This window comes from Dasypus novemcinctus, chromosome 12 (assembly GCF_030445035.2).
Source record: "Dasypus novemcinctus isolate mDasNov1 chromosome 12, mDasNov1.1.hap2, whole genome shotgun sequence".
In the NCBI taxonomy this organism is placed as follows: Eukaryota; Metazoa; Chordata; class Mammalia; order Cingulata; family Dasypodidae; genus Dasypus; species Dasypus novemcinctus.
In genome coordinates, this window is record NC_080684.1 from 66,058,472 (window position 1) to 66,080,987 (window position 22,516).

The following is a 22,516-nucleotide window of genomic DNA, read 5'->3' on the forward strand; positions in this document are numbered from 1 at the left end:
GTTTGGTTCAGAATTTCAAATTCATTTTTTAAAAAATGAAATGAAATGGTCATGCTCCAAAATATTTTAACTTTTATCAGAGCTGAACACTAAAACTAGCCCATTGAGATATATGGCCTGTCTAGAACAGAATGGGCAAAATAATGAAAATACTTAACTAATATGTTATGATATTTTTTCCTGAATATTAATTTGATTAATGGATTCTGCTGCTACAACATGATAATATGAGAAGTTTTTTCTCTCACCATATATAATGTTAAAATAGTGTATTTTGATGTAGCATCTACATCTCTTGCAAAGTACATATTACATGAAAAGCTAACAAAGCATAAAGAAGTTATTAAATTATAACAAACATCATTTGATTTCACACAATTATAATTAATGTTGTTATTTCCTATTTGTTGTTGAACATTGCAGATGTGTTTGATATTCACAAAACTTGAAATCCTTTCCCTGGGGCATTCCATGTAAACTGGCCTCTTATACAATTGAGTACCATTGTTTTCAACACATGGACTTCTTATCAGTGTTCTTCTCTGCTTCTTTGTGGATATCATATCCTTTTTTTTTTTTTTTCATTCTATTTTTTTAAATTATATTTCTTTCCCCTCTACAGTCTGGATTACTGAATTTCAAGAAAATAATCTGCATCATTCAATTAATTGTTGCAATTTTCCTAACTATTAATATAGGGTACTGTATTAGTCAGCCAAAGGGGTGCTGATACAAAATACCAGAAATTGGTTAGTTTTTATAAAGGGCTTCCTGGGTTCCTATGTTCCTAGGGCTTGCTCTTCTCTGGGTTCAGGGTTCCTTCCTTCCTTGTGCTGGCTTCTCTTTCCTATGGGTGCTGACTTCCCAGAGCTCCAGCTTAAGTCTTCAGCATCAAACTCCAACATCAGAACTCCCAACATCAGAAAACCCTCAACTGTGTTCTTTGCCATGCCTTTTTTCTGTGGGTCCCTACCCCCTGGGGGTGTGGCATACCCCTTCGTGGGTGGGGACTCAGTGCCCTGATCATGACTCAATTGTGCCCAGGTACAGATCAGATTACAAACATAATCCAATGTTTCTTTTTGGAATTCATCAATATCAAACTGCTACAAATATATTTCAGAGTTAATAGCTGTCTGGAATGGAAATGAGCAATTATAAATCCCTACATTATCCTCTGTTTAAATGTCACTAAGCAATTAATATACTTATTAATGCATTTATTCAGTTAAATATTATACTTTGAAGACAGCTAATAATTAATATTGTGCTTTCATTTTAAAATAATCTGTAATAATCCTAATGAATTGAAGAATGGATTTTGCTTGCTATTTTTATTAAGATATATATAAGATGTTAATTTTTCAGTATATCACAGATTGCCTAATTTTCTTCTTTATTTAAAAAAACATTGTACTCTAACCTTAATTTCGTATCTGCATATCTGAATTTTATAATTAATGTGTGTTCTATTTATATATGTAATTATTAAATATTTTCCTTCAAACTATTCTGACCCAAGAATTATGTTTACTTTTTTTGGAAAAGAGAAAGACAGATTATTAGGTAATTAAGAACGTGATATAAAGCTTTTTATAAAAGCAGCAAGGGATCTCAAGTCCTGGTCTTAAAAACTTTACCTATTTTTAAAAGTAGGCTGTATTACCATATTCTTATCTTATCTCACTATTTTTAACCACTTAAACCTGAGAAAGTTTGAAATATAAATAGTGGCTGTGGTTTATTACAGATTCTTAAAATGGAAAATTTCCCCTTATATCTTATGAACTAGGTCTTTTTAAATTAGGAGATAATTTTTAATACTTCTTAGGTAAACAAATAATGGGCTCTTCCAATAACCACAAGCGGGTATTTATCATTTAAAAAAATTTTCTGTTTCTGTATGCAGATGAGGACTTATATATCATTTTTATAATTGTTTTTAATATTGTTAAATTCTTGAACATTAAGAACTCAAAGCAAGAAGAGTTCATCATTAACACATAGGTCCACAACCCTGGCAGTCACAAATGTCATCACCATATCTCTGCCATATGTTGATTTGGTTTTAATTTGAATATCCGTATTGATTAAAACCTAACCCCATTTCTTTTGATGTTAATAAATCCCTAGCTTAAAAGTTGACTCTCTCCTTTTGCATGTTTATAGTCTTAAAATTGGGCCCAGTTTTTATGTTGTTTTCTTTACCTTTACAATCTATTTTTGGGATAACACTATATAACAGTTCTTTTTTTTTTTTTCTGATACCAGAGCCTTTAATTATCTTTTAAAAAATTTTTTTTTTATTTTTTGAAGATACATAGATCACAAAAAATGTTACCTTAAAAAATATAAAAGGTTCCCATATATCCCACCCTCCACCACCCCACTCCTCCCACATCAACAACCTCTTTTCATCATTGTGGCACATTCATTGCATTTGGTGAATACATTTTGGAGCACTGCTGCACTGCATGGATTATAATTTATATTGTAGCTTACACTTTCCCCCAGTACTTTCAGTGGGTTATGGCAGGATATATAATGTCCAGGATCTGTCCATGCAATATCATTTAGGACAACTCCAAGTCCCGAAAATGCCCCCACATCACATCTCTTCTTCCCTTCCCCTGCCCTCAGCAACTACCCATCAATGCTACAGTTTCTTCCATTACTAGTCACAATAGTTCTATAGTAGAATACCAGTAAATCCACTCTAATCCAAAGTATTGAAAGTAAACAAAAAGGGTATATTTTACCTTATCTTGCTACCTGCAATAATTCTAGTCTTGCAAAGCTGACCTGAAAGTAATCTCAAATACCTGGGTTTAAAATATTTGTTCCACTTTAATTGCTAAATGTAATTAAAAGCAAGATAAGGCAAAGTATATCCTTTTTGTTTACTTTCAATAATTTTATTGTTACTTAAATATGAGAAATGACTATATCTCAGTATGGATACAGCTGTTTGTGCATATGCATTAGAGACAGAAGGAATTTTAAAATATTAATCATTAAAATCAGTTGAACTCATATTTGTAACATCTGTCTTTAAATAGGATTTGTTTTGAAAGTTTATGGGTACTTTCTATTTTGCAGGTCAGTTTCTTCTGGAAGAAGCTCGCCTTATTGAAGCAGCGGAGATGGCAAAAAAAGCAGCTGAACTCGACAGCACAGAGTTTGATGTCGTCTTCAATGCTGCTCATATGCTCAGGTTAGACTTTACTACTTACTATACCTTAAAAGAACCAAACTCCTGGATTTGGGGAAGCAATGTTCCAAGTATATGCTTTTTAAAAGGTGAGGTTCACATTAATATGCATTTATTTTGCTACTTAGAATAAATTAGCTTATACTAATTTCTCTGTTGTTATGCTTTATTCCACATTCTAAAATGAATTATGCTTAATAGCCATGTAAAAATAAGGACTGTTTTTTCTATTAGATTCTATATGCACAATGTCCTGGGCTTATGATCTTTCAAAATGAAAATTGTTGAGACACCCTCCACCACCCCTACCACCCCAATATTAGCCATAAAATACAAAAAGAAAACTAGAAAATTGGAATTAAAATGTGCTTAATTAAATGTCATCAAAACAAAACATTCTCATTTAATCTAGTGCATCTCAAAATTTGTTTTTTTTATATGAATTATATTTAGGGTAACCTGTGGGTACATTTTATTATGATTGATAGTGGAGAGGATTTTCAAGTACCAATATACTTAAAACCTAAGAAATTCTCAAAATGGCCCTGTAATTAGCACTATTGTTGCATATTGAAAATTTTTAGACCTTTAACACTTGTATTTTCAGAAAGGTTATTATGAAAGTTAATGGCATTGAGAGTAAAAATGATAAAAAACTCAGGTCAACAATTTTGTTGTGAATATAAAAAGACAGCCAGTGTATCTGTAAATGGTGTTTTAGGCTGAAGAAAGGATGTTTTTAAGGAACTCAAATGGTTTATACAGTTGATTAAAAGCATAATTTGTTCTATTAACCATATATATATACTCTTTCACCCATACTCTTACCTGAATTTCATTCCACTAAATTCCCACCTATATCCTTCATTAAATGAAGTCCACACAAGTTCTGTGTTTGAATTCTAGAGATAGGCTTATAATTATATCAACTATTACAAGAGAAGAAATAAACAGAAGAGTTGACCAAGGTTTACATGGTTTTAAAACATGGACATTTGAAAAAAGTTGAGCTTTTTTGATTAAGTTTTTTAAAATACTGGGATCATTGTAGATTCACTGGCACTCATTAAAAAAATAATAGAGATCTCCTCGACCCTTTACCCAATTTCCCCAATGGTAATATCTTACAAAACTATAGTAGAAGAAAACAGTCAGAATATTGTCATTGATACAACCTACTGACCGTATTCAGGTTTCTGCAGTTTTACTTGTAACTCTCCCGTGTGTATGTATGTGTCTATTTAGTTCTAAGCAGTTTTATCACATCTGTGAATTTATGTATCCATCATCATCATCAAATTCAGAACATTTCCATTGCCTCAGATTGCCCTCATTTTGTCTTTTTATAACCACATCCTCATTTCTCCCCACCCCCAAAAAACTCATATTTAAAGCAAGTTTTGTAGTTTAGTTTGGATTTATCATTTAAGATTGTTATTAGAACTGTATCTTAATGCCTTCCTATGTGGCTTTTTTAAAAGTTTTGAATAAGAAATTTAAAGCCTGACTGACATGGAAAAGTAGACTGAGGTTTTAGTTAAATAGCCTCATTTCACATTAATTTTTAGCATTCATGAAACACTTGTTTTATGATGAACCCAAGAAAGCTGATACCTACAAAGAGAAGTCAGGATTCAATTGACAGTGGGTATATTTATAAAATGAACCGTAGATTATCTGCAAGAGCCTTCAATGCAAGGATAAGTTTTAAGAGACACCTTAATGTGCATGACAAGGCTAGGTGCTATTATAGGGAAGAGGGCTTTTGTCCTTCATGAATAAAACACCATGCTTTTAGTGACAATAAACCATTTGAAAGGATGGGAAAGCACAGGTTTCTACAGGTTAATTTACTTTAATTATAATAGCTACTTTAATCAACAAGACTTTTTGTTACATACTGTATCAGTATCTGAAATTCAAGATCTATCAATGGAAACCCATTATAAGAAGTTTACAAAAAATATCTTTGTTGAATGTAACACTTGCAACTTTTTTTTTAGTTAGTATAGCTCTAGAAACCAGTGGAACGTTTTTGTTAAAATGTGGCAGTATGGAAATATTTAAATTTATGTTTTAGAACCTTCTCTAGCTTTCTGCAAACTGAATTCCTCATTAATGTTCAATTGGCCAGTCCCTTCATATTGATTACAAGTATGGTCACAGCAACCTGGCCAGATCTAATAAACTTGGTGGCAGTCTTCATGATTGTTTTTGCTTATTGTTCCTGCTTTTTGACTCTGTCAAATTCAAGTATTTCTTGAGTGATTATTCTGTTAGCTAAGCAAGCTCCAACCTCTTTCTTTATTAATCAAGAATATTCAAGACTATTTTTGCCAAAAGGAACAAGAACAATTATTGGTTTTCCTTTCTATGCAGTCTTATTATAATGGTTAGCTCTCAAGATTTTGCTTATTTAATATTATATATACAGTTTGTCTTGGGGGTGGCAGGTAGTACAAAATATTGGTTCTTCCCTCCAGAGCTTTGTTCTTTTGAGAGAGATAGAAGAAACATAATTGTCAAGGTTTGGTTACCAATGAATTTAAGGAATAGCGGATGATATCTCCCTGGAGTATGACTTGGGTAGCTAAACTAAAGGCTGTCTTAATGTCTAAAATCAGCAATTTAGGGAAAGCTTATAGTTCTTCAAGATATGGTCTGAGCATGCAGATTTAACTTCCCTCCTTTGTTAATTCCCAATGAAATGACCAGATGTACCTATTAATAAGGGGGAAAAAAACCTCATCCGATGGATAAACAAATATGATTTCATCTAGATGAGACAAATTGGGAAGAAGCAAGGGCCTGGGACAGGTCATCAAGGGGCAAATCTATATCTTTCTGGGACCTTCAAGAGATATACTAGATACTGGAGCTTACGTAGAACTTGCTCCAAGTCACTGAGATTACTCTGGTTTATCCTTCACAGATACAGTGTGTTGGGTATAGGAGGGAGTCTTAGCTAATCCTTAGGGTGGATAGATATGCTAGTTAGAGAACTTGGGCATTGCCTCAGCTAAATTAGGGCCATGTACAACAAATGAGAAAATGATATTTCAAAAGGAAAAGTATCAATATTGCCTACCGTTCAGCTTCTTGCCTTCATCTCTATATATAATAAACCTTCCTTTCTTTCTGCAGACAACATTTAGAAACTAGTTAAAACTGGAATGGATCATGTAGCTTTTCTCTTAATCTGGGTTTCATATTTGAGAAATTTCTAACAGGCTCATTTCAACTCTCCATAATTCATACATATCATTCTCTATAGGTTAAACAAATAGAAAAGTTTTAAACATATAATTCAATTTGGCAGTTCAGATGGAAATGACAAATCAGAGGTATTAGTATAAAAGGCCCCCAGGGGAGCAAATTTACATTAAAAACACAAGAAACAGTATCTCTAATGATACCTACTATCAGCATGATATCTGCTATCAACATGATTCAAAAGAACACTGTGTGATGTGGAAGTAGCATTAATGCTGGTCACCAAATATGTTTGGCCTTCCACCCCTGAGAAAAGCAGTAGGACTGTACTTTCCTGCCATGTTTGAAGTTGGGCATGACCATGGATGGGTCTTCTATGAATTGTTGAATGTGTGAGCAAGCAGTGTATGCCACTTTGGGGCCAAAGCTGTTAGAGTCAGTGCTCCTCCCTTTTTCTGACTTGGAGATTGTGGTTTCTGACTTGGAGATTGTGGAAGCATGGATTAAGGTAGACCCTCTGTCCCCTGGACCCTCTGGTGACCAAAAGGAGACAAACATCCCTTCTCACTTGCATTGAGTAGGTTGCATGAGTGAGAAATATACTTTATGTTAATTTATTCAAGTTTAGGATAGATTTATTCCTTCAAAATCATATAATCTATCATAACTGATACAGAATACAGCTGTGAAAATAAATAGTTGGTAAAAGGAACACTATAACATCAGAAAAGATTACTAAGAGATTATTAGCATCTCTGAATTTTTTAAAACTCCAGTGGACGCAGTGTACAATTTTTAGGCTGATGGAACAACTGGTGTATTCACCAAATGCAATGAATATCTCATGATGATGGAAGAGGTTGTTGTTATGGGGGGAGAAGTGAGGTGAGGGGGGTGGGGGGTATATGGGGACCTCATTTTTTTAATGTAACATTAAAAAAAAGACAAAAAATAAATAAAAGCAATAGAAATATTTTTAAAAAATAAAATAAAAACTTCCTGCAATAAAAAAAAAATTCTGTGGATTTAGATAGAAGCTATAGATAATTTCCCAGACCTTAACAGAAAAACTAAAGACATGAAAATGATAACTGAAAGGATAAGAGATTGGAAAATAGATTGAGAACACTACACACACACATACACACACGATTACATATGTATGTGTATAATTATACTATTTGTGTGTAAATCTATAGTTGTATACAACATGTGTACATGTGTGTGTACCTATATAGTTTTATTCGTGTATATATACATATAAATAGAAATGGAAATTCTGAAGAAAAGCATAGAGCAGAAAAGCACTCATCAAGAAATAATTATAGAAAATTTCCATACAATGACAGCCTTAAATCATCATAATGAAAATAGATCAAGTCCTAGACATGTCTTCAAGAATGGGTCAGAATTTTTAGTTACAGACTACAGAATCCTACTCTTACTAGTTTGAGTGAAGAAGGGATAATTTCTCAGCAAGCTGGAGAGCTCTCTACACAGCCAGGAATAATATGCAACTACCCACACAATAGGGCTTTCCATAGAGCTCTGCAGTTCTAACACTCAATGGAACTCTAACCATCACCAAGAAGGAACCAAGCAGAACCTGCACCATGTTCATTAGAAGGTGATTCTCCTAGGCACAGTTGCCACCCTTTTATGCTTGCTTCTGAATTTGAGAAATAGGGTCTGAAAGAAGGTGGGGCTTAATCAAATAAGCCCATGGCAGGAGCCCTAAGCCAACTGAACTGGAAGAAAAAGGAGAGAACATTGCCATGTGATGTGAGGTAGGGATTGTAGCAGTTTGATTTGGTTATGAATTCCAAAAACAGATATTGGATTATGTTTGTAATCTGATCTGTACCTGGGCCTGATTGAGTTATGATTAGGGCTTTAATTGGGCCATGTCATTAGGGCATGGCAAAGGACAGAGTTGGAGCTTTTGATGTGAGGGCTTTTGATGTTTGAGTTTGAGGCTGAAGACTTAAGCTGGAGCCCCGGGAAGTCAGCACACAGAGGAAAGAAAAGCCAGCTCAGAAAGGAAGGAACCTTGAACCCAGAGAAAAGCAAGCCCCAGGAACATAGGAACCCAGGAAGCCTGAACCCTCGCAGATGTTGGCAGCCATCTTGCTCCAAATAGACGTTGATGAGGGAAGTCACTAATGCTTTATGGCCTGGTATCTGTAAGCTCCTACCCCAAATAAATACACTTTCTAACACCCAGCAGATTTCTGGTATTTTGTGTCAGCACCCTTTTGGCTGACTAATACAGGGATACAAGTCAAGGATCATCAGCAACCAGGACCAGAATACTGTCTTCTAGAAAAAAGTGCTGCCTTGCTGCTGCCTCAAGTTTGGACTTCTCTTAACCTCAAACCATGAGCCAGTGTATTCCCATTATTTAAGCCAAACCAATGTGTGGCATTTGTCATAGTATCTGGGAAACTAAGACACCTTGTAAGAAGAGGAGAGGACACACAGATACAGAGAAGAAGGCCATGTGATGATAGAGGCAGGGCATTGGAGTTATTCTGCCACAAACCAAGAAACCCCTGGGACCACCAGAAGCTGGAAGAGGCAAGAAGGATTTTCCCTAGAGCCATGAGAAAGGAGCATGTTCCTGTCAACACCTTGATTTCAGACTTGTAGCTTCCTGTCTTAGTTTGCCAAAGAGCTGCCAATGCAAAGTACCAGAAATGGGTTGGCTCTTATAATGGGAATTTTATTTAGGGTAAAAACTTGCAGTTCTGAGGCTGTAAAATGTCCAAATCAAGGCATCAGCAGAGAGGCTTTCACACCAAAGTCAGCTACTTGTGATCCTTGTGTCCTACTACATGATGAAAATGACTGCTGATCTCTGCCAAAGTCTCTGCCTTCCCCTCTAGAATCTGCCATCTCCTGGTGCTCAGCTGTGGGCAACCAGACGTAGAGCTTGTCTCTTTCGGGCCTCCTTGCTCAGTGTTGGCTGCTCTACTTTCTTTCCAAGTTGAGCTGTGAGCTATCAGGCAAATAGCTGTCTCCTCTTGAGCTTCTTCGTGGGCCTAGCCCCTTGGAGGCCTCTTTCTATTCCTCTGTGCTCTGCTAGTTCCAAACTCTGGAACATCTCTCTGCCTCTTGGGGCTTCTCTGTTTTCCTGCAGTCCTCTCTCTTACATGGCAGGATCAATGTAATAAGGCAACTTCCTGTCCTCTCTGTTTCCATTTACATCAGACCCACCAAGAAGGTAGAGACCCAAACTGGCTCATGCCTCACTGACATAGTCCCATCAGAAGGCCCCACACCCACAGGAATGCGTTAGTTCAAAAACTCAGTCCTTTTCTTTTTGGGATTCATAAAAGGACTTCAAATTGTCATCCAGATCTGTGAAAGAATAAATTTCTGTTGTTTTAAGCCACCCAGTTTGTGATACTGGTTACAGCTGCTTTTGAAAATGAATGCAGTTAACATTGAATGAAAATACCAAAGGAATTTAAAATATTAGCATTCAGTAGGGTTATGTCTATAGAGTTGTGAGAGGGAAGTATTGAATCAATTATTCTATTAGAAGTATTTGGTATGAATGGGTTTATTCAGTTTTTTCCCCAGAAGTAGAAGCTGGAGAGGGCATGAAGATACTTTAGAAAAAGACTAGAGGCACCAAAAACAAACTTTATCATATTCCCAGCATCCACAGGCTCTGGTGTCAAGTTGTTTTGTTGTTTGTTATTTCCCTGTCTACTTATAGAGCAAGGAGGGAGAAAAGCAGCATTTATTCAAATATCTCCTATCTGCCTGGTACTATATTTGACATTTCATGTCTATTACCCTCTTAGTTCTAACTGCATAACTATGAAGTGGGCACTAATATTCCAATTTTACCCATAAGAATACCGAGAAAGTCAATACCGCTCACATTTGGTTCAGCTGGGATGTAAACTCAGTGTTTGCTGCCAGATATTATTTTCAATGTGGCACATTGGCTCTCTCAAGTCTTCACATCTAAGTGATGGTAGCCCAGAAGCTGGGATTCTTGAATTTACTGATGGAGAAAGAATTTATAGAGAGAATAACAGATTGTTAAATATATAGATCCTAAGAAGTAAGACCTCTCCAGTATTTTTAAATTATCCCTTTGTGATAAATTTTAGAAATTAGATTTCTGATCATAGGAGAGAAAACTCCAAATTTGTACTCTCAAAACAAATACAGTGGGAAGCGGACTTGGCCCAGTGGATAGGGCGCCCGTCTACCATATGGGAGGTCCGCAGTTCAAACCCTGGGCCTCCTTGACCCATGTGGAGCTGGCCCATGCACAGTGCTGATGCACGTAAGGAGTGCCGTGCCACTCAGGGGTGTCCCCCACATAGGGGAACCCATGCGCAAGGAGTGCGCCCCGTAAGGAGAGCCGCCCAGCATGAAAGAAAATGCAGCCTGCACAGGAATGGCACTGCACACACAGAGAGCTGACACAGCAAGATGATGCAACTAAAAGAAACAGATTCCCGTGCCGCTGACAACAACAGAAGTGGACAAAGAACACGCAGCAAATAGACACAGAGAAGAGACAGCTGGGGTGAGGAGGGGAAGGGGAGAGAAATAAATATATAATAAATCTTTAAAAAACAAAACACAAATACCATAATGTTACAGTGTCCTTCAAAGGCTGTGCTTACTGAGAGATGAACCTGCACAAGGCCCAAGCTATCATTGCTCAAGGTAGTATTGAAAACAATAATGTATGTACTACTTGGTTCCCTTTGTTTCTCTAATCTGTAGAGGGCAGAATGAATATACAAGAAAGAATTATTTATTTCTAAATCTTTTACTCAAATGCAGCAATCTTATAGAGTTAAATATGCTGATATAGAATTTATATATAGTAGCTTCTTTTTTTAAAAATTTCTCTCCCTTCCCCCCCCCCCCAGTTGTTTGCTCTCTGTGTCCTTTCGCTATGTGTTCTTCTTTGTCCACTTGTATTCTTGTCAGTGGCACTGTGAAACTGCATCTCTTTTTTGTTGCATCATCTTGCTGCATCAGTTCTCCGTGTGTGCGGCACCACTCCTGAGCAGGCTGCACATTTTTCACGCGGGGCGGCTTTCCTTACGGGGCACACTCCTTGCATGTGGGGCTCCCCTACATAGGAGATACCCCTGCATGGCACGGTACTCCTTGCACGCATCAGCACTGCACATGGGCCAGCTCACCACATGGGTCAGGAAGCCCTGGGTTTGAACCCTGGACCTCCCATGTGGTAGGCAGATGCTCTATTAGTTGAGCCAAATCTGCTTCCCAGTAGCTTCTTTATAAATCTCATTGGAAGTGACATTAAACTGACATTCTTGAGCAAGAAAGGAGTAGCATGAGAATATTTTCCCAGAACAGACTAGGGAGGAAAAAAGTTAAATACCTAAGTGTATAGCTGAAGGCATTGCCCTCACTATTGGACATCCAAGGCCTTCTAGACTATATGCTTTCTTCCTTAACACTTTCACAATTACCAAAGATCAGATCACACCAGAGCCACTCAAAAAGTCACTGGATTTTCCAATTACAAATTGTCTTTCATGGTAAATTTTTTGGTTCAGGAGGGTTTTATTTCCACTATGTTGTAATAGGTTATAAATCCTTTAAAGCAAAGGAGGTAAACGGTAGGGTTGGTGGTAGGCATTTTTCAACCAAGTTGCCTCTCAAAAATTAATGTGCATACAAATTACCTGGGGATCTTATTAAAATGCATAAACTGATTTAGTAGGTTGGAGTGAGGCCTGAGATTTTGCAGTTCTAACAAGTCCTCAGTGATGCCTATGATATTGCTTCTTGGACCCTGAGGAAAAGCAAGTTCTTTCCTGCTTTTCCGTTTTTACCCCTCCCAACTCCCTCTCTCCAGCCAAGCATAACACCTTGAACTAAGTGATAACTTACTATATATGAATATTACAATTAACATTGCTGATAGACATGTCCTCCCTTTTAATTTTATCTGGTACATTTCATTGTTATTTTTTTAGATACAGCCTCGACTCTGCCCTTAGCTTCTGAAATGCTTGAGGTCATGGGAGAATGGGCACAGACTCTCAGAGGGCATCAAGAAATTTGACTCAGAGGGATCTTTTATAAACTTACATCATCAGGGTAGTCTTTTCCTCTGTTATCGCTACGTTTCTGCTTTACCCTCTATCCTTTACCTTTAGAATTGAAGAGAGTTATAGGTCATGAAGCCATTTTTTTTGGTGTCCTGACAGAGAAGAAATTTTCGTCTAAGTAGGCTTGATTATCATAAATCTTTTCTACTCCAATATTTTTACATATAGCAAGTCCGTTTTTGCTATTTTAAACTTCTCAGTACATTTTTATAGTCTTGTTTATTTCCACTTTACTTCTGTTCCTACTGTACAACTTTTCAACTAGAAAAGTTTAATGCTGCTTTGAGTAACTTAAAGCTAAGTACCAGTTTAGTGATTGGCAAGAACCCAGGAAAACCCAACTACTGTTTCCTTTTGCTTTCCTGATACAAACAGCCCTCTCTAGTTTAAAAAAAAAAGAAACTGTTATTCTTGAAAATATTCACTTTAAAAAATTATTACCTTTTATGTAAGGCAGTGTTTAGTATCCACATTAGATAATTGTTTTAATTCAAAATTGACTATTAAAATCTATTAATAATTTTAGTGAGAGTCTTTAAAATGTTAGTGGTTTTCATGTTTTATATTTTAGCAGAAGTCATTTTAAATTTAGCAATCTTTACCTTTATAATTCTCATAGGATACATAAAAGTGCAGAATTAATTATAAGTGATTCTTTTAATCAGACTCTCTTCAAATATTTCATAGAGTATATTTAGTTGTTATTTCATAACATAATTGATTCCCAAATTTCTTTTATATGTTTTTTCTTATAAGAATATTTACTATAAACTTGTGTTCCAAAGATGCTTTTCTATCATAAAATAACATGAGAGAGAAGAATTAGATATAAAAATAGATTTCTCTATTTTTAAACATGTTTCATAGTCCCTTGTGCAAAAATAGAATTCTGTACTATGCCAGTGAAGCTTATTATTTTTATTGTCTATTTGTTTTCACTCTGAGCCTACTGTTTCATTGATGGCAGAAAAACTGAATCTAAAGGCTTGTAAAATATAATTAGCTCAATCTAGGGATTTCTTGTGAATTAAAGATTTACTTCATTATCCAGTTTACAAATACCATTTGGACATTTTTCTACTTCTTTACCTTTCCTGGCCTAAGAGGCCACAGGTAGTATGAAGAGAGGGAGGGGAAGAGTTGGCAAGGATCCTCCATATGAGTTTCCAGTGGGTATTTCCATGGTTGGTATATTGATTATATCTTTGTTCTCTAGATACAGAATCTAATTTAATGTTGACTCTTAGGGTGGTGTAGCAGTTTGATGTTATTGATGAATTCCAAAAAGAAATATTGGATTATGTTTATAAACTGATCTTTTCCTCTGGGCATATTAGATTATATTGGATTCACAGGTTTATTTAATTATGTAAACCTTGTGTCATTGGGTTGTTGAGTCCCCACCCACCATAGAGTGGGGATTCACAGATAAAAGGCATGGCAAAGGACAGAGTTAAGGGCTTTTAATGTTGGAGTTTTGATGCTGGAGTTTGATGCTGAAGCTGGAGCCCCATGGAGAGAGACAGAGCTGTTCGCCTGATAGTCTACAGCTGACCTTGTGGAGAAAACAGAGTAGCTGAGCCCAGAGGAACCCAGGAAGCCTGAACCCTCACAGACGTCAGCAGCCATCTTGCTCCAACACATGAAAATAGACTTTGGTGAGGGGAGTAACTTATGCTTTATGGCCTGGTATCTGTAAGCTCCTACCCCAAATAAATACCCTTTATAAAAGCCAGCAGATTTTTCGTATTTTGCATCAGCACCCCTTTGGCTAACTAATACAGGTGGCATGTTAGACGGGGGGGATTTTCACCCTAGCTGGTTCGAGTGATTTTTCTTACCATTTCGTTCTTGGCTTTGTAAAAGTATGCTGTGGCCAGTATCTCTTGGCACAGTCAACTGCTTTCCCCTTTACCTACTTTCTGAAACTTTTACTCAGATATGTGAGAAACTTACGATTCCTCTCCATATCCAATTGTCTCTTTAGATTGTGGGGGTAAGAAAGTGAGTATTTGGTACTTTTTAACCTTTAAAAAATCCCTTCTTTCTTGCCTTTGCCCTGACTCCCTACTTCTGCCACCTTGGGGAGAGGATGAGGTACAGGGGAAAAGTGCAATAGTGCATTTAAAACTTTCCTGCTCAGTTGGGGCTGGTGAAGTTCACGTTTATCAATTTGGGAGATGGGGTGGAGTGAAAAATAAAATCTTTATTTACAAACATCATCCCCTTTTATAACCTCATCTCTCACACTCAAGTGGTGGCCCTTAAGCATAATAGCCAAAAAGTGTGGTTTCATCTTTTCTTTGTTGTTGATCTAGAAGTGGTCATGGTTACATGTGTAAGGTGGGAGGGGGCAGCTTGGCGCAATGGAAAGCAAAAAGACCGTTTGTCTCAAAGTAAGCTGCTACAGAACAATATTTCATGTGACATTCTGCTACACCTTCATTTTTATACAGATTCAGCATAATCCTGGGTGCCTTAGATCTAGAGCATTAGAGTCTTTGACTTCCAGCTCAACCACTTATTAGCTATATAATCTCGGGGAAGTTACTTAACTTACTGTAGGCCTCATTTTCATTGACTTTATTTTTCAAAGATTCATTTACTTATTTATTTCTCTCCCCTTCCCCCCTACCTGCCCCAGTTATCTGTTCTCTGTGACTATTTGCTGTATATTCTTCTTTGTCTGCTTCTGTTGTTGTCAGTGGCACGGGAATCTGTGTTTCTTTTTGTTGCGTCATCTGCTGCGTGAGCTCTCCGTGTGTGCAGCGCCATTCCTGGGCAGGCTGAACTTTCTTTCACATTGGGTGACTCCCCTTACAGGGCGCACTCCTTGCACGTGGGGCTCCCCTACACGGGGACACCCCTGCATGGCAGGGCACTCCTTGCACGTATCAGCACTGCACGTGGGCCAGCTCCACATGGGTCAAGGAGGCCTGGGGTTTGACCTGCGAACCTCCCATGTGGTAGACAGACACCCTAACCACTAGGCCAAGTCCACTTCCCTTCATTGACTTTAAAATGCAGTTAGTACTAGCACCTGCTTCATAGTGTTGATGTAAATGGTAAGTGAAAGAATTTGTTCCTGATATTTCATAAGTGATCCGTAGATAGAGGATTTAGAAATTTTCTATCCAAGAAAAGAAATAGGGTAGAACGAAAAGCTAAGGCATTCAAGAAAGATGTTTTACAAGTTTTTTTTAACAGTTGGATCCTAATAGTCATGGGAAACTCAATCCTTAAACAATCTGGTAATATAAGGCTCTTGATAACATTTAGTGGAATCACTTCAACCTTAAGGAATGGGGGAACGTTACTAATTTCCTCACTTTTCAAATATTGATTAATATCTGTGAAAATAATATTTATTAAGCACTCCCAGGATGCTCCTTGCAGAGAGAAATATAAAATACAGCATCCATAAAATCAACATTGGATAGTTCCTCAGGAGCCTTGTCTAGAGAATAAAACAAGGGTATTAATGACATTCAGTTGGTAGAGCTGGTATATTCTTTTCCCTACAGATTTCTATGAGTTGCAATAAATGTCTGCTAATTTGTCATCAGTAAAGACCAAAGATGATTTAATATTAGAGGCAGTGTCCTAGAATGAAAATTTTTTAGTTACATAACATGTATAATAAATTTTGTGGTTTTTTGTTTTTCATTAAAGTATCATCTAGTCTATCTCTAAGAAACTGGATATTTCCTTTGGTAATTAAATCACTAAAATTTATGAAGATTATAAAAAACTAATAATGATTTTTTGGGGGGGCGAGCTTTTCATTTGAGCTAATTATCTTGTAAAAGCATTTTAGCTAATGGATTTCCAGTTTCTCATTTGATCTTATCTATTTTATGACCTTGAACATCCGTAAAGGTGAATTTTATTGGTAGTTATACTGTCCATGTTAGACATCTATTCTTTGATCTTGCTTTAAAATAACTTACTTCTTTGTAGTATTAAGTTACTCTAATTTCCTACCTCCACATCTTTTATTTTCCTCTAGAGAAAACCTTTCCAGGGCAAGTCCAAATGAATATTGTTCAAATTTCCAAATATATCTGAACCAAAGAGATTCTATAATTCGGTGGAGAGAACCTTCATTATATATGCTAGTTAGGGAATTTTTACTAATCCATACCAGACTAAAATACTTTTTGAAATATTGAAATTGAACTTCAACATTTATAAGAATAAAAATTGCAATAGTACGTTGTAACATGCTGTTAAAAATAGAAATGTTTCTAATTATTTTTCCTTTAAAAATTAGAAAAATATGTCTTACTCTCTAGAGGGCTATTATCTTAAATGGTTGTACAGGGTATGCCTTAATAGTTTTTATTTGGCTTAACCAAAGTGCAAATACAATTTTATAGGTATGGTGAGCCTTTCATAGAACTGGCTGTGGTTTTCTAATTATGTAAGTTAATTGTTGTTTTCTCCTCTTTAGTCATGACCTTTCTGTCCTCTTCTTGTCTTGAAAGCTTCCTAACATCATGGCTTTGAGAAAAAACAAATCCATTTTAACTGCAGGAACCCAAGCAATTTACTACTATTCTCCACATCATAGTTATGTAGTATATATAACTTGAAGGTGAATTTGATGTTTGGCTGTAGCATTTCTTCTTTACTCCTCAAATATGGTCGCCAAATTCCAGATCACCTGCGAGAGCTACTTAGGTCACTTCTTGTTACCTGCCATCTCTAAAGATCTTTGAAACAGCATAACATGATTGAAAAACATCTTGAGTTTTGAAGGGAATTTGCTGGGCCTCCTCAGGACCTTGATATTTAATTTCTTTTGCAAACAAGGTGGCTGAACCCAAGTCTTGCTATGAACTGCAGAAGCAGACATTATACAAACTTGTCTATAAAATTCGGTGTGCTTCTTATTTGTACAACTGCGGCATTCTTTGTATTTGGCTTTAAACAAGAGAAGCTGATTCTGCCCTTAGAAGATTGTGGGGCTACAGAATTTGCTAAAGGGTGGAGGGCATGGACTTAAGTCACAGAAAACAAGGTAACCCCAGAGGTCGAGAAGCAAGGCCATACAATAGCAATTCTTTAGGGGAAGAATCTAACCAGGACACTGCCCAGCTTCTTTTCGTTGAGGGAATTCTAGCCGTCCCTTATCTTGCTGTCACTCCTCAGGAATCTGAGTTCCAGGTGAGAGCCTCCTATAGCTAAGCATAGGCCAGATACCCATTCTGTAGTTAGAAAGCAAGGAGAGGGAGGATCTAGCCATTTGCTTTCTGTCAACTGTACAATGGGAGATTTACCCCAAGTGGGAAGTTGTTTTAGTTTGCCAAAAGGCTGCCAGTGCAAAGTACCAGAAATGCATCAGCTTTCATAAAGGGAATTTATTTGGGGTAAAAGCTTACAGTTCCAAGGCCATGAAATAACCAAACTAAGGCACTGTACGAGATGATTTCTCACCGAAGTTGGCAACTGTTAATTCTGTTGTCTGGGTACATGGCAAAGCAAGATGACCACTGATCTCTGCCGAGGTCTCAGCCTTCCCCTCTGAGCTCACCAGCTCCTCTTGAGTTGCTCTGTGTGCCCAGCCTCTTGGGGGCTTTGTGCTTAAGTAATCCTCTAGTCCAGGGGCTCTTAACCTTTTTTGTTCCATGGACCCCTTTGCCAGTCAGGTGAAAACCATGAACTACTTACTAAGTGCACACTAAACTGTGTATTTTTTAATAAACCCCACACCAAGACATCCCCACAAGAATAATATATATTTTTTTAATTTAAATTTAAGCTCACTAACCCCTTGTTAAGAACCCCTGCTCTGGTCCTCTCTCACATGACAGGATCAAAATGGCTTCCTTTTCCTTTGTCTGTCAGTGTCTCTGTGTGTGTGTCTTGGTTTTTATCAGACCCAGGAAAAGGGCAGAGGCTCAGTAAGAGTCAAGGTTCATTGACTAGTCCAATTGAAAGGATCTCACACCCACAGGAATGGATTATTCACAAACATAGTCTTTCTCTTTTGGGGATTCATAAAATTATTTCAAAAGGCTGCAGAAGGTAAGTAGGTTTCTAGACAGATATAGAAATAAAAAAAAAAAATCCTCTGCCAAGGCTCACTTTTTATACAACAAATGCAATAAATTATTAATTTTGACAATAAGTAAAAAAAAAATTGAGAGTTTTATGAGGCATCATCTTGAAGCTGGACATACCCAATTCTCTAATATATTAACTGGTTAGCTTAGAAAAGTAACTTCTGATTCCTAATATGTCTATTTGAAATAATAATACCCACTAAATAAGATTTTGTTCATCGTAAGCCTTCAATTTTTAATGATCTTTTTCTGCTTGGGCAACTTTGTGTTTGATTGGTATGATTGTAATAAAAAAGTTCCTGTCATTTTGCTGCAATAATGACTCATTTGCCCATTCCCAGTTTCAAATTAAATGATGTGTTTTGATTTTTCTTTCTTTCGTTCACAGACAGGCCAGCCTCAACGAAGCAGCTGAGAAGTATTATGATCTGGCGGCCAGACTGAGGCCTAATGTAAGTACTTTTCTAATGAAAAGCATCACTCAAAGGGATGGCTTCACGGTATTTGATAGTTAGGATGGTACTGTATTTGCTGGTTTTTTTTTTTCCCTCTGTGATCTCTTATTCTGAATCCCCATCTAATGGCAAATTCAACAATAAAATCTGCCAGTCTTAAGCTTCTTTTATGTGCAGAGGTATAAATTGTTGTGTTTTTTGGTCTGTAAAGCTATTTTAATTTTTATCATTTGAATACAGGTTTTAGCATTACTTTGCATTTGGGTGGATTTTTAAATTAATTCATTGAAAAGATTTTTTTCCCAAGGTATTAAATATCTACAGACTTCTTAACATCATAAATATATTTAGATTCTCAAACCCAGTCAAATCTCAAGGTATGCCTCTCTTTTCTATTCCATAATCCTCATTTCTAATAAATCTTCTTTTTATCTTACCAAGAATGTTTTCATTAGAATTTTTCCCTGAGTAGTCACAACTCTATAAATTAAGATCCATATAAATTAGATCATTACTACTGAAAAAGAGTAACCGACTATAAGAAAACAGGAAGTGGTTTTGTATCAATCTTCTATACACTTTTATTCATAGCACATCACTGAATTCCAGCACACTGCTTTTATTCTCATACACATTCTACTCTGCATCACTATAATATGCAAACCCTCTATCCTGTTTTCCAAATCTAGACCATTTATTGAGAAATGTAATTTTGAAACAGTAATGAAAGTACACATATGATGTGACTACAAATAATGGAATCAGTCTAATTTCTTTACAGTAACTCATCCATTGGGCAAGCATCTGTAGAGTCTGCTTTGTGATAATACACAAACATTTCATACTCTAGAAGACCACACTGTGTAGCAGTGAAGACTGAACATATTCAAATAATTCAAGTACAGCGTATCAATTCTTAGACCAAGATATATAGTGTTGTGAAAGCACTAAGGAGGATTAATACTCCCTGAAGAGGCCCACATGGGAGGTTGCTTTTCTCAGGAGAGTCAAATACATTTAACCTTAGCACTGAATCTAAATGCCCTCGGTTGGTTTCATTAATTATGAGGTGCTTCAAGGATTGGTGAGCTATTTGCAATATAAGAAAAGCTTAATGGTAAAAACAATAAGGGCTAAAATTTATTAAGCACTTACTATGCACAAGGTGCAGGTACCAATGCTCGGTACATCATAGGAGTTCCTGCTGGGAAGTCACAGACTTACTCAGCAGCCATCTTGCAGCCCTCACCTATCCCCCTCTTTTTCCCCTCCTGCTTGTTTATGTGCAGATGTTTATGTTTCCACTCTTCTTTGTGTATATGCAGGTGTTTGGTACGTTTCCATTTGTGCTTGTTTGCATGCAGGTGTTCTGTATGTTTATTTTGCAAGAGACCACAGACAGACTTTAAAATCTTAACCAGCCCCAGCTGCTTGCCAGGGTGCAGTAATTGCCCCATTGGCAGGGCCCCTTCCCCTGGAGTATATAAGAGCACTGCAATCAGGCAGTGTAGGTGGCCCTTGTCTCTGATTGAAAGCAAGGCGTGCAGAGCTGCTGAGCAGTAGGCCTTCCCAGGGAACCAGCCAGAATTGGTCCCTCATTTCTGACATGACCCTGACCCAAGCAGTTGGACTCCCTGGTGACTGGCCTTAGTTGATCTATTCCCCTGCCCTTTTGGACTCTCTCTGGAAGTTATAAAGCAGTCATTTGCTGATAGTCTGTGGTGCCTGAGCCTGTGTTCCCATGACATACTGTATAGCAGCTTGTTCCACAGTTTTCTCATTCAGTTCTCACAATCGAATTTGGCTGAAGCTCAGAGAAGTTAATAATATACCTATCATAGCTAGTAAGCAGTATCACATTTAGTAAGCAATAGAGTCACACTGTCGCCCACACCGCTCCTTGTATAAAAGAAAGATTGATGGGGGAAGATAGCCATATCTTCCAGAAGAAATGCAAGCCAGAAATCTGGGAGAGCAAAACATTAACAGTACTCATTTGTCTATTTGGTAAATGTTTTCTGAGTCCCTTCTATGTGCCAGGCACTGTTGTAGGATAAAAATGTCTACCCATTAGCTTACAATCTATTCTGATATATAGACCATAAGTAAACTTTGTAGGATGTTAGTGATATGTGCTTTGAAGAAAAAGAGGACAAGAAAGGGAGCTAGAAGGGGTGGGGGTAGAGGCAGGCATGCAGGAAGCACAGATTTTTAGATGCGTGAGTTGGGCATCTCAGCAGCATTTCTAAGAAGAGGGTTGAATTTGAGGTCTTTATTTATTGAAGTTAAGGTTCAGGGCTTTTTGGTTTTTTGTTTGTTTATTTTACCCTTTAGTGCTCTAAATACACATAATAAATGATCTTTCAGTCCAACCTTTATTCATTGATTACTAGTCAATTTTTTCTTAAGTGATCTGATGGTTTAAAGCTGTATGTGTCCCAGAAAAACATGTTCTTAAAATTAATCCATTCCTGTGAGTGTGGACCCATTATAAGTAGGACCTCTTAGTAAGTCTACTTCATCTAAAGACCCACCTCATTCAGGATGGATCTTAACCCTTTATAAATGGAATGAATACAGAGAGAGAGAGCCAAAGAAACAAGAAGCGAAAATCAGTGAAACCCGGCAGAGAAGGGAGAGACCAGCCACCACCTTGCCATGTGATGGAGGTGCCAAGAATTGCCAGCAGGCAGTCTTCAGGAAGAAAGCATCACCTTGATGATGTCTTAATTTGGGCATTTTTCTCAGCTTCAAAACTGTAAGCTAATAAATTCTCATTGTTTAAACCCAACCCATTTCATGGTATTTGCTTTAAGCAGCCTAGGAAACTGAAACTGATTTTGGTACCAGGAATGGGCTGCTGCTATGGCAAATACCAAAATGTGGAAATGGCTTTGGATTTGAGTAATGGATAGAGACTGGAAGAATTGTAAGGCATGTAATAGAAAAGGCTTAGATTGTTTTGAAGAGACTGTTGGTTGAAAGGTACTTCAGTGAAGCCTTAGACAGAAGTGATGAATGTGTCATTGCAAACTGGAAGAAAGGCAATCTATGTTTTAAAATAGCGGAGAATTTGCCAAAATTGAGCTCTGATGTTGGATGGAAGGCAGGGATTGAGAGCAATGAGCTTGGATATTTAACTGAGGTGATTTCCAAGCTAACTTGGAAAGTGCAGCCTGGTTTCTCCTTGTATCTTATAGTGAAATGTGAGAGGAAGGGCATAAGCTGAGAACTGAACTTCTGGGTACAAAGGAGCCAGAATTGATGGTTTGGAAAATTCTGAGCTCCTGGAAAGTGAGTCCCCAGGGAAGGGTGTTACATGTGAGGCTCTAACTGAATATGGATCCAGTCAGCCATTTCAGTGCAATTCACGATTGGAGGTGCAGTTATCCAGGAAGGATCTATGAAAAGTCCCTCTGTCTGATGGTTTAGAACCTTGTGTACTAC

General features: G+C 37.1%; 1 protein-coding gene across 3 annotated transcripts in view; it reads left to right on the forward strand.

Moving 5' to 3' along the window:
- TMTC2 (transmembrane O-mannosyltransferase targeting cadherins 2) overlaps nucleotides 1–22,516 on the forward strand; it is a 456,130-nt gene that overhangs the window by 369,530 nt on the left and 64,084 nt on the right. For all 3 annotated transcript variants that reach the window (XM_004463553.4, XM_071218982.1, XM_058308505.2), the window contains 2 exons: nucleotides 3,100–3,214; nucleotides 19,003–19,066. In XM_004463553.4, coding sequence (XP_004463610.2) covers nucleotides 3,100–3,214; nucleotides 19,003–19,066 — 179 coding nt within the window. The remainder of the gene's footprint in view (nucleotides 1–3,099; nucleotides 3,215–19,002; nucleotides 19,067–22,516) is intronic.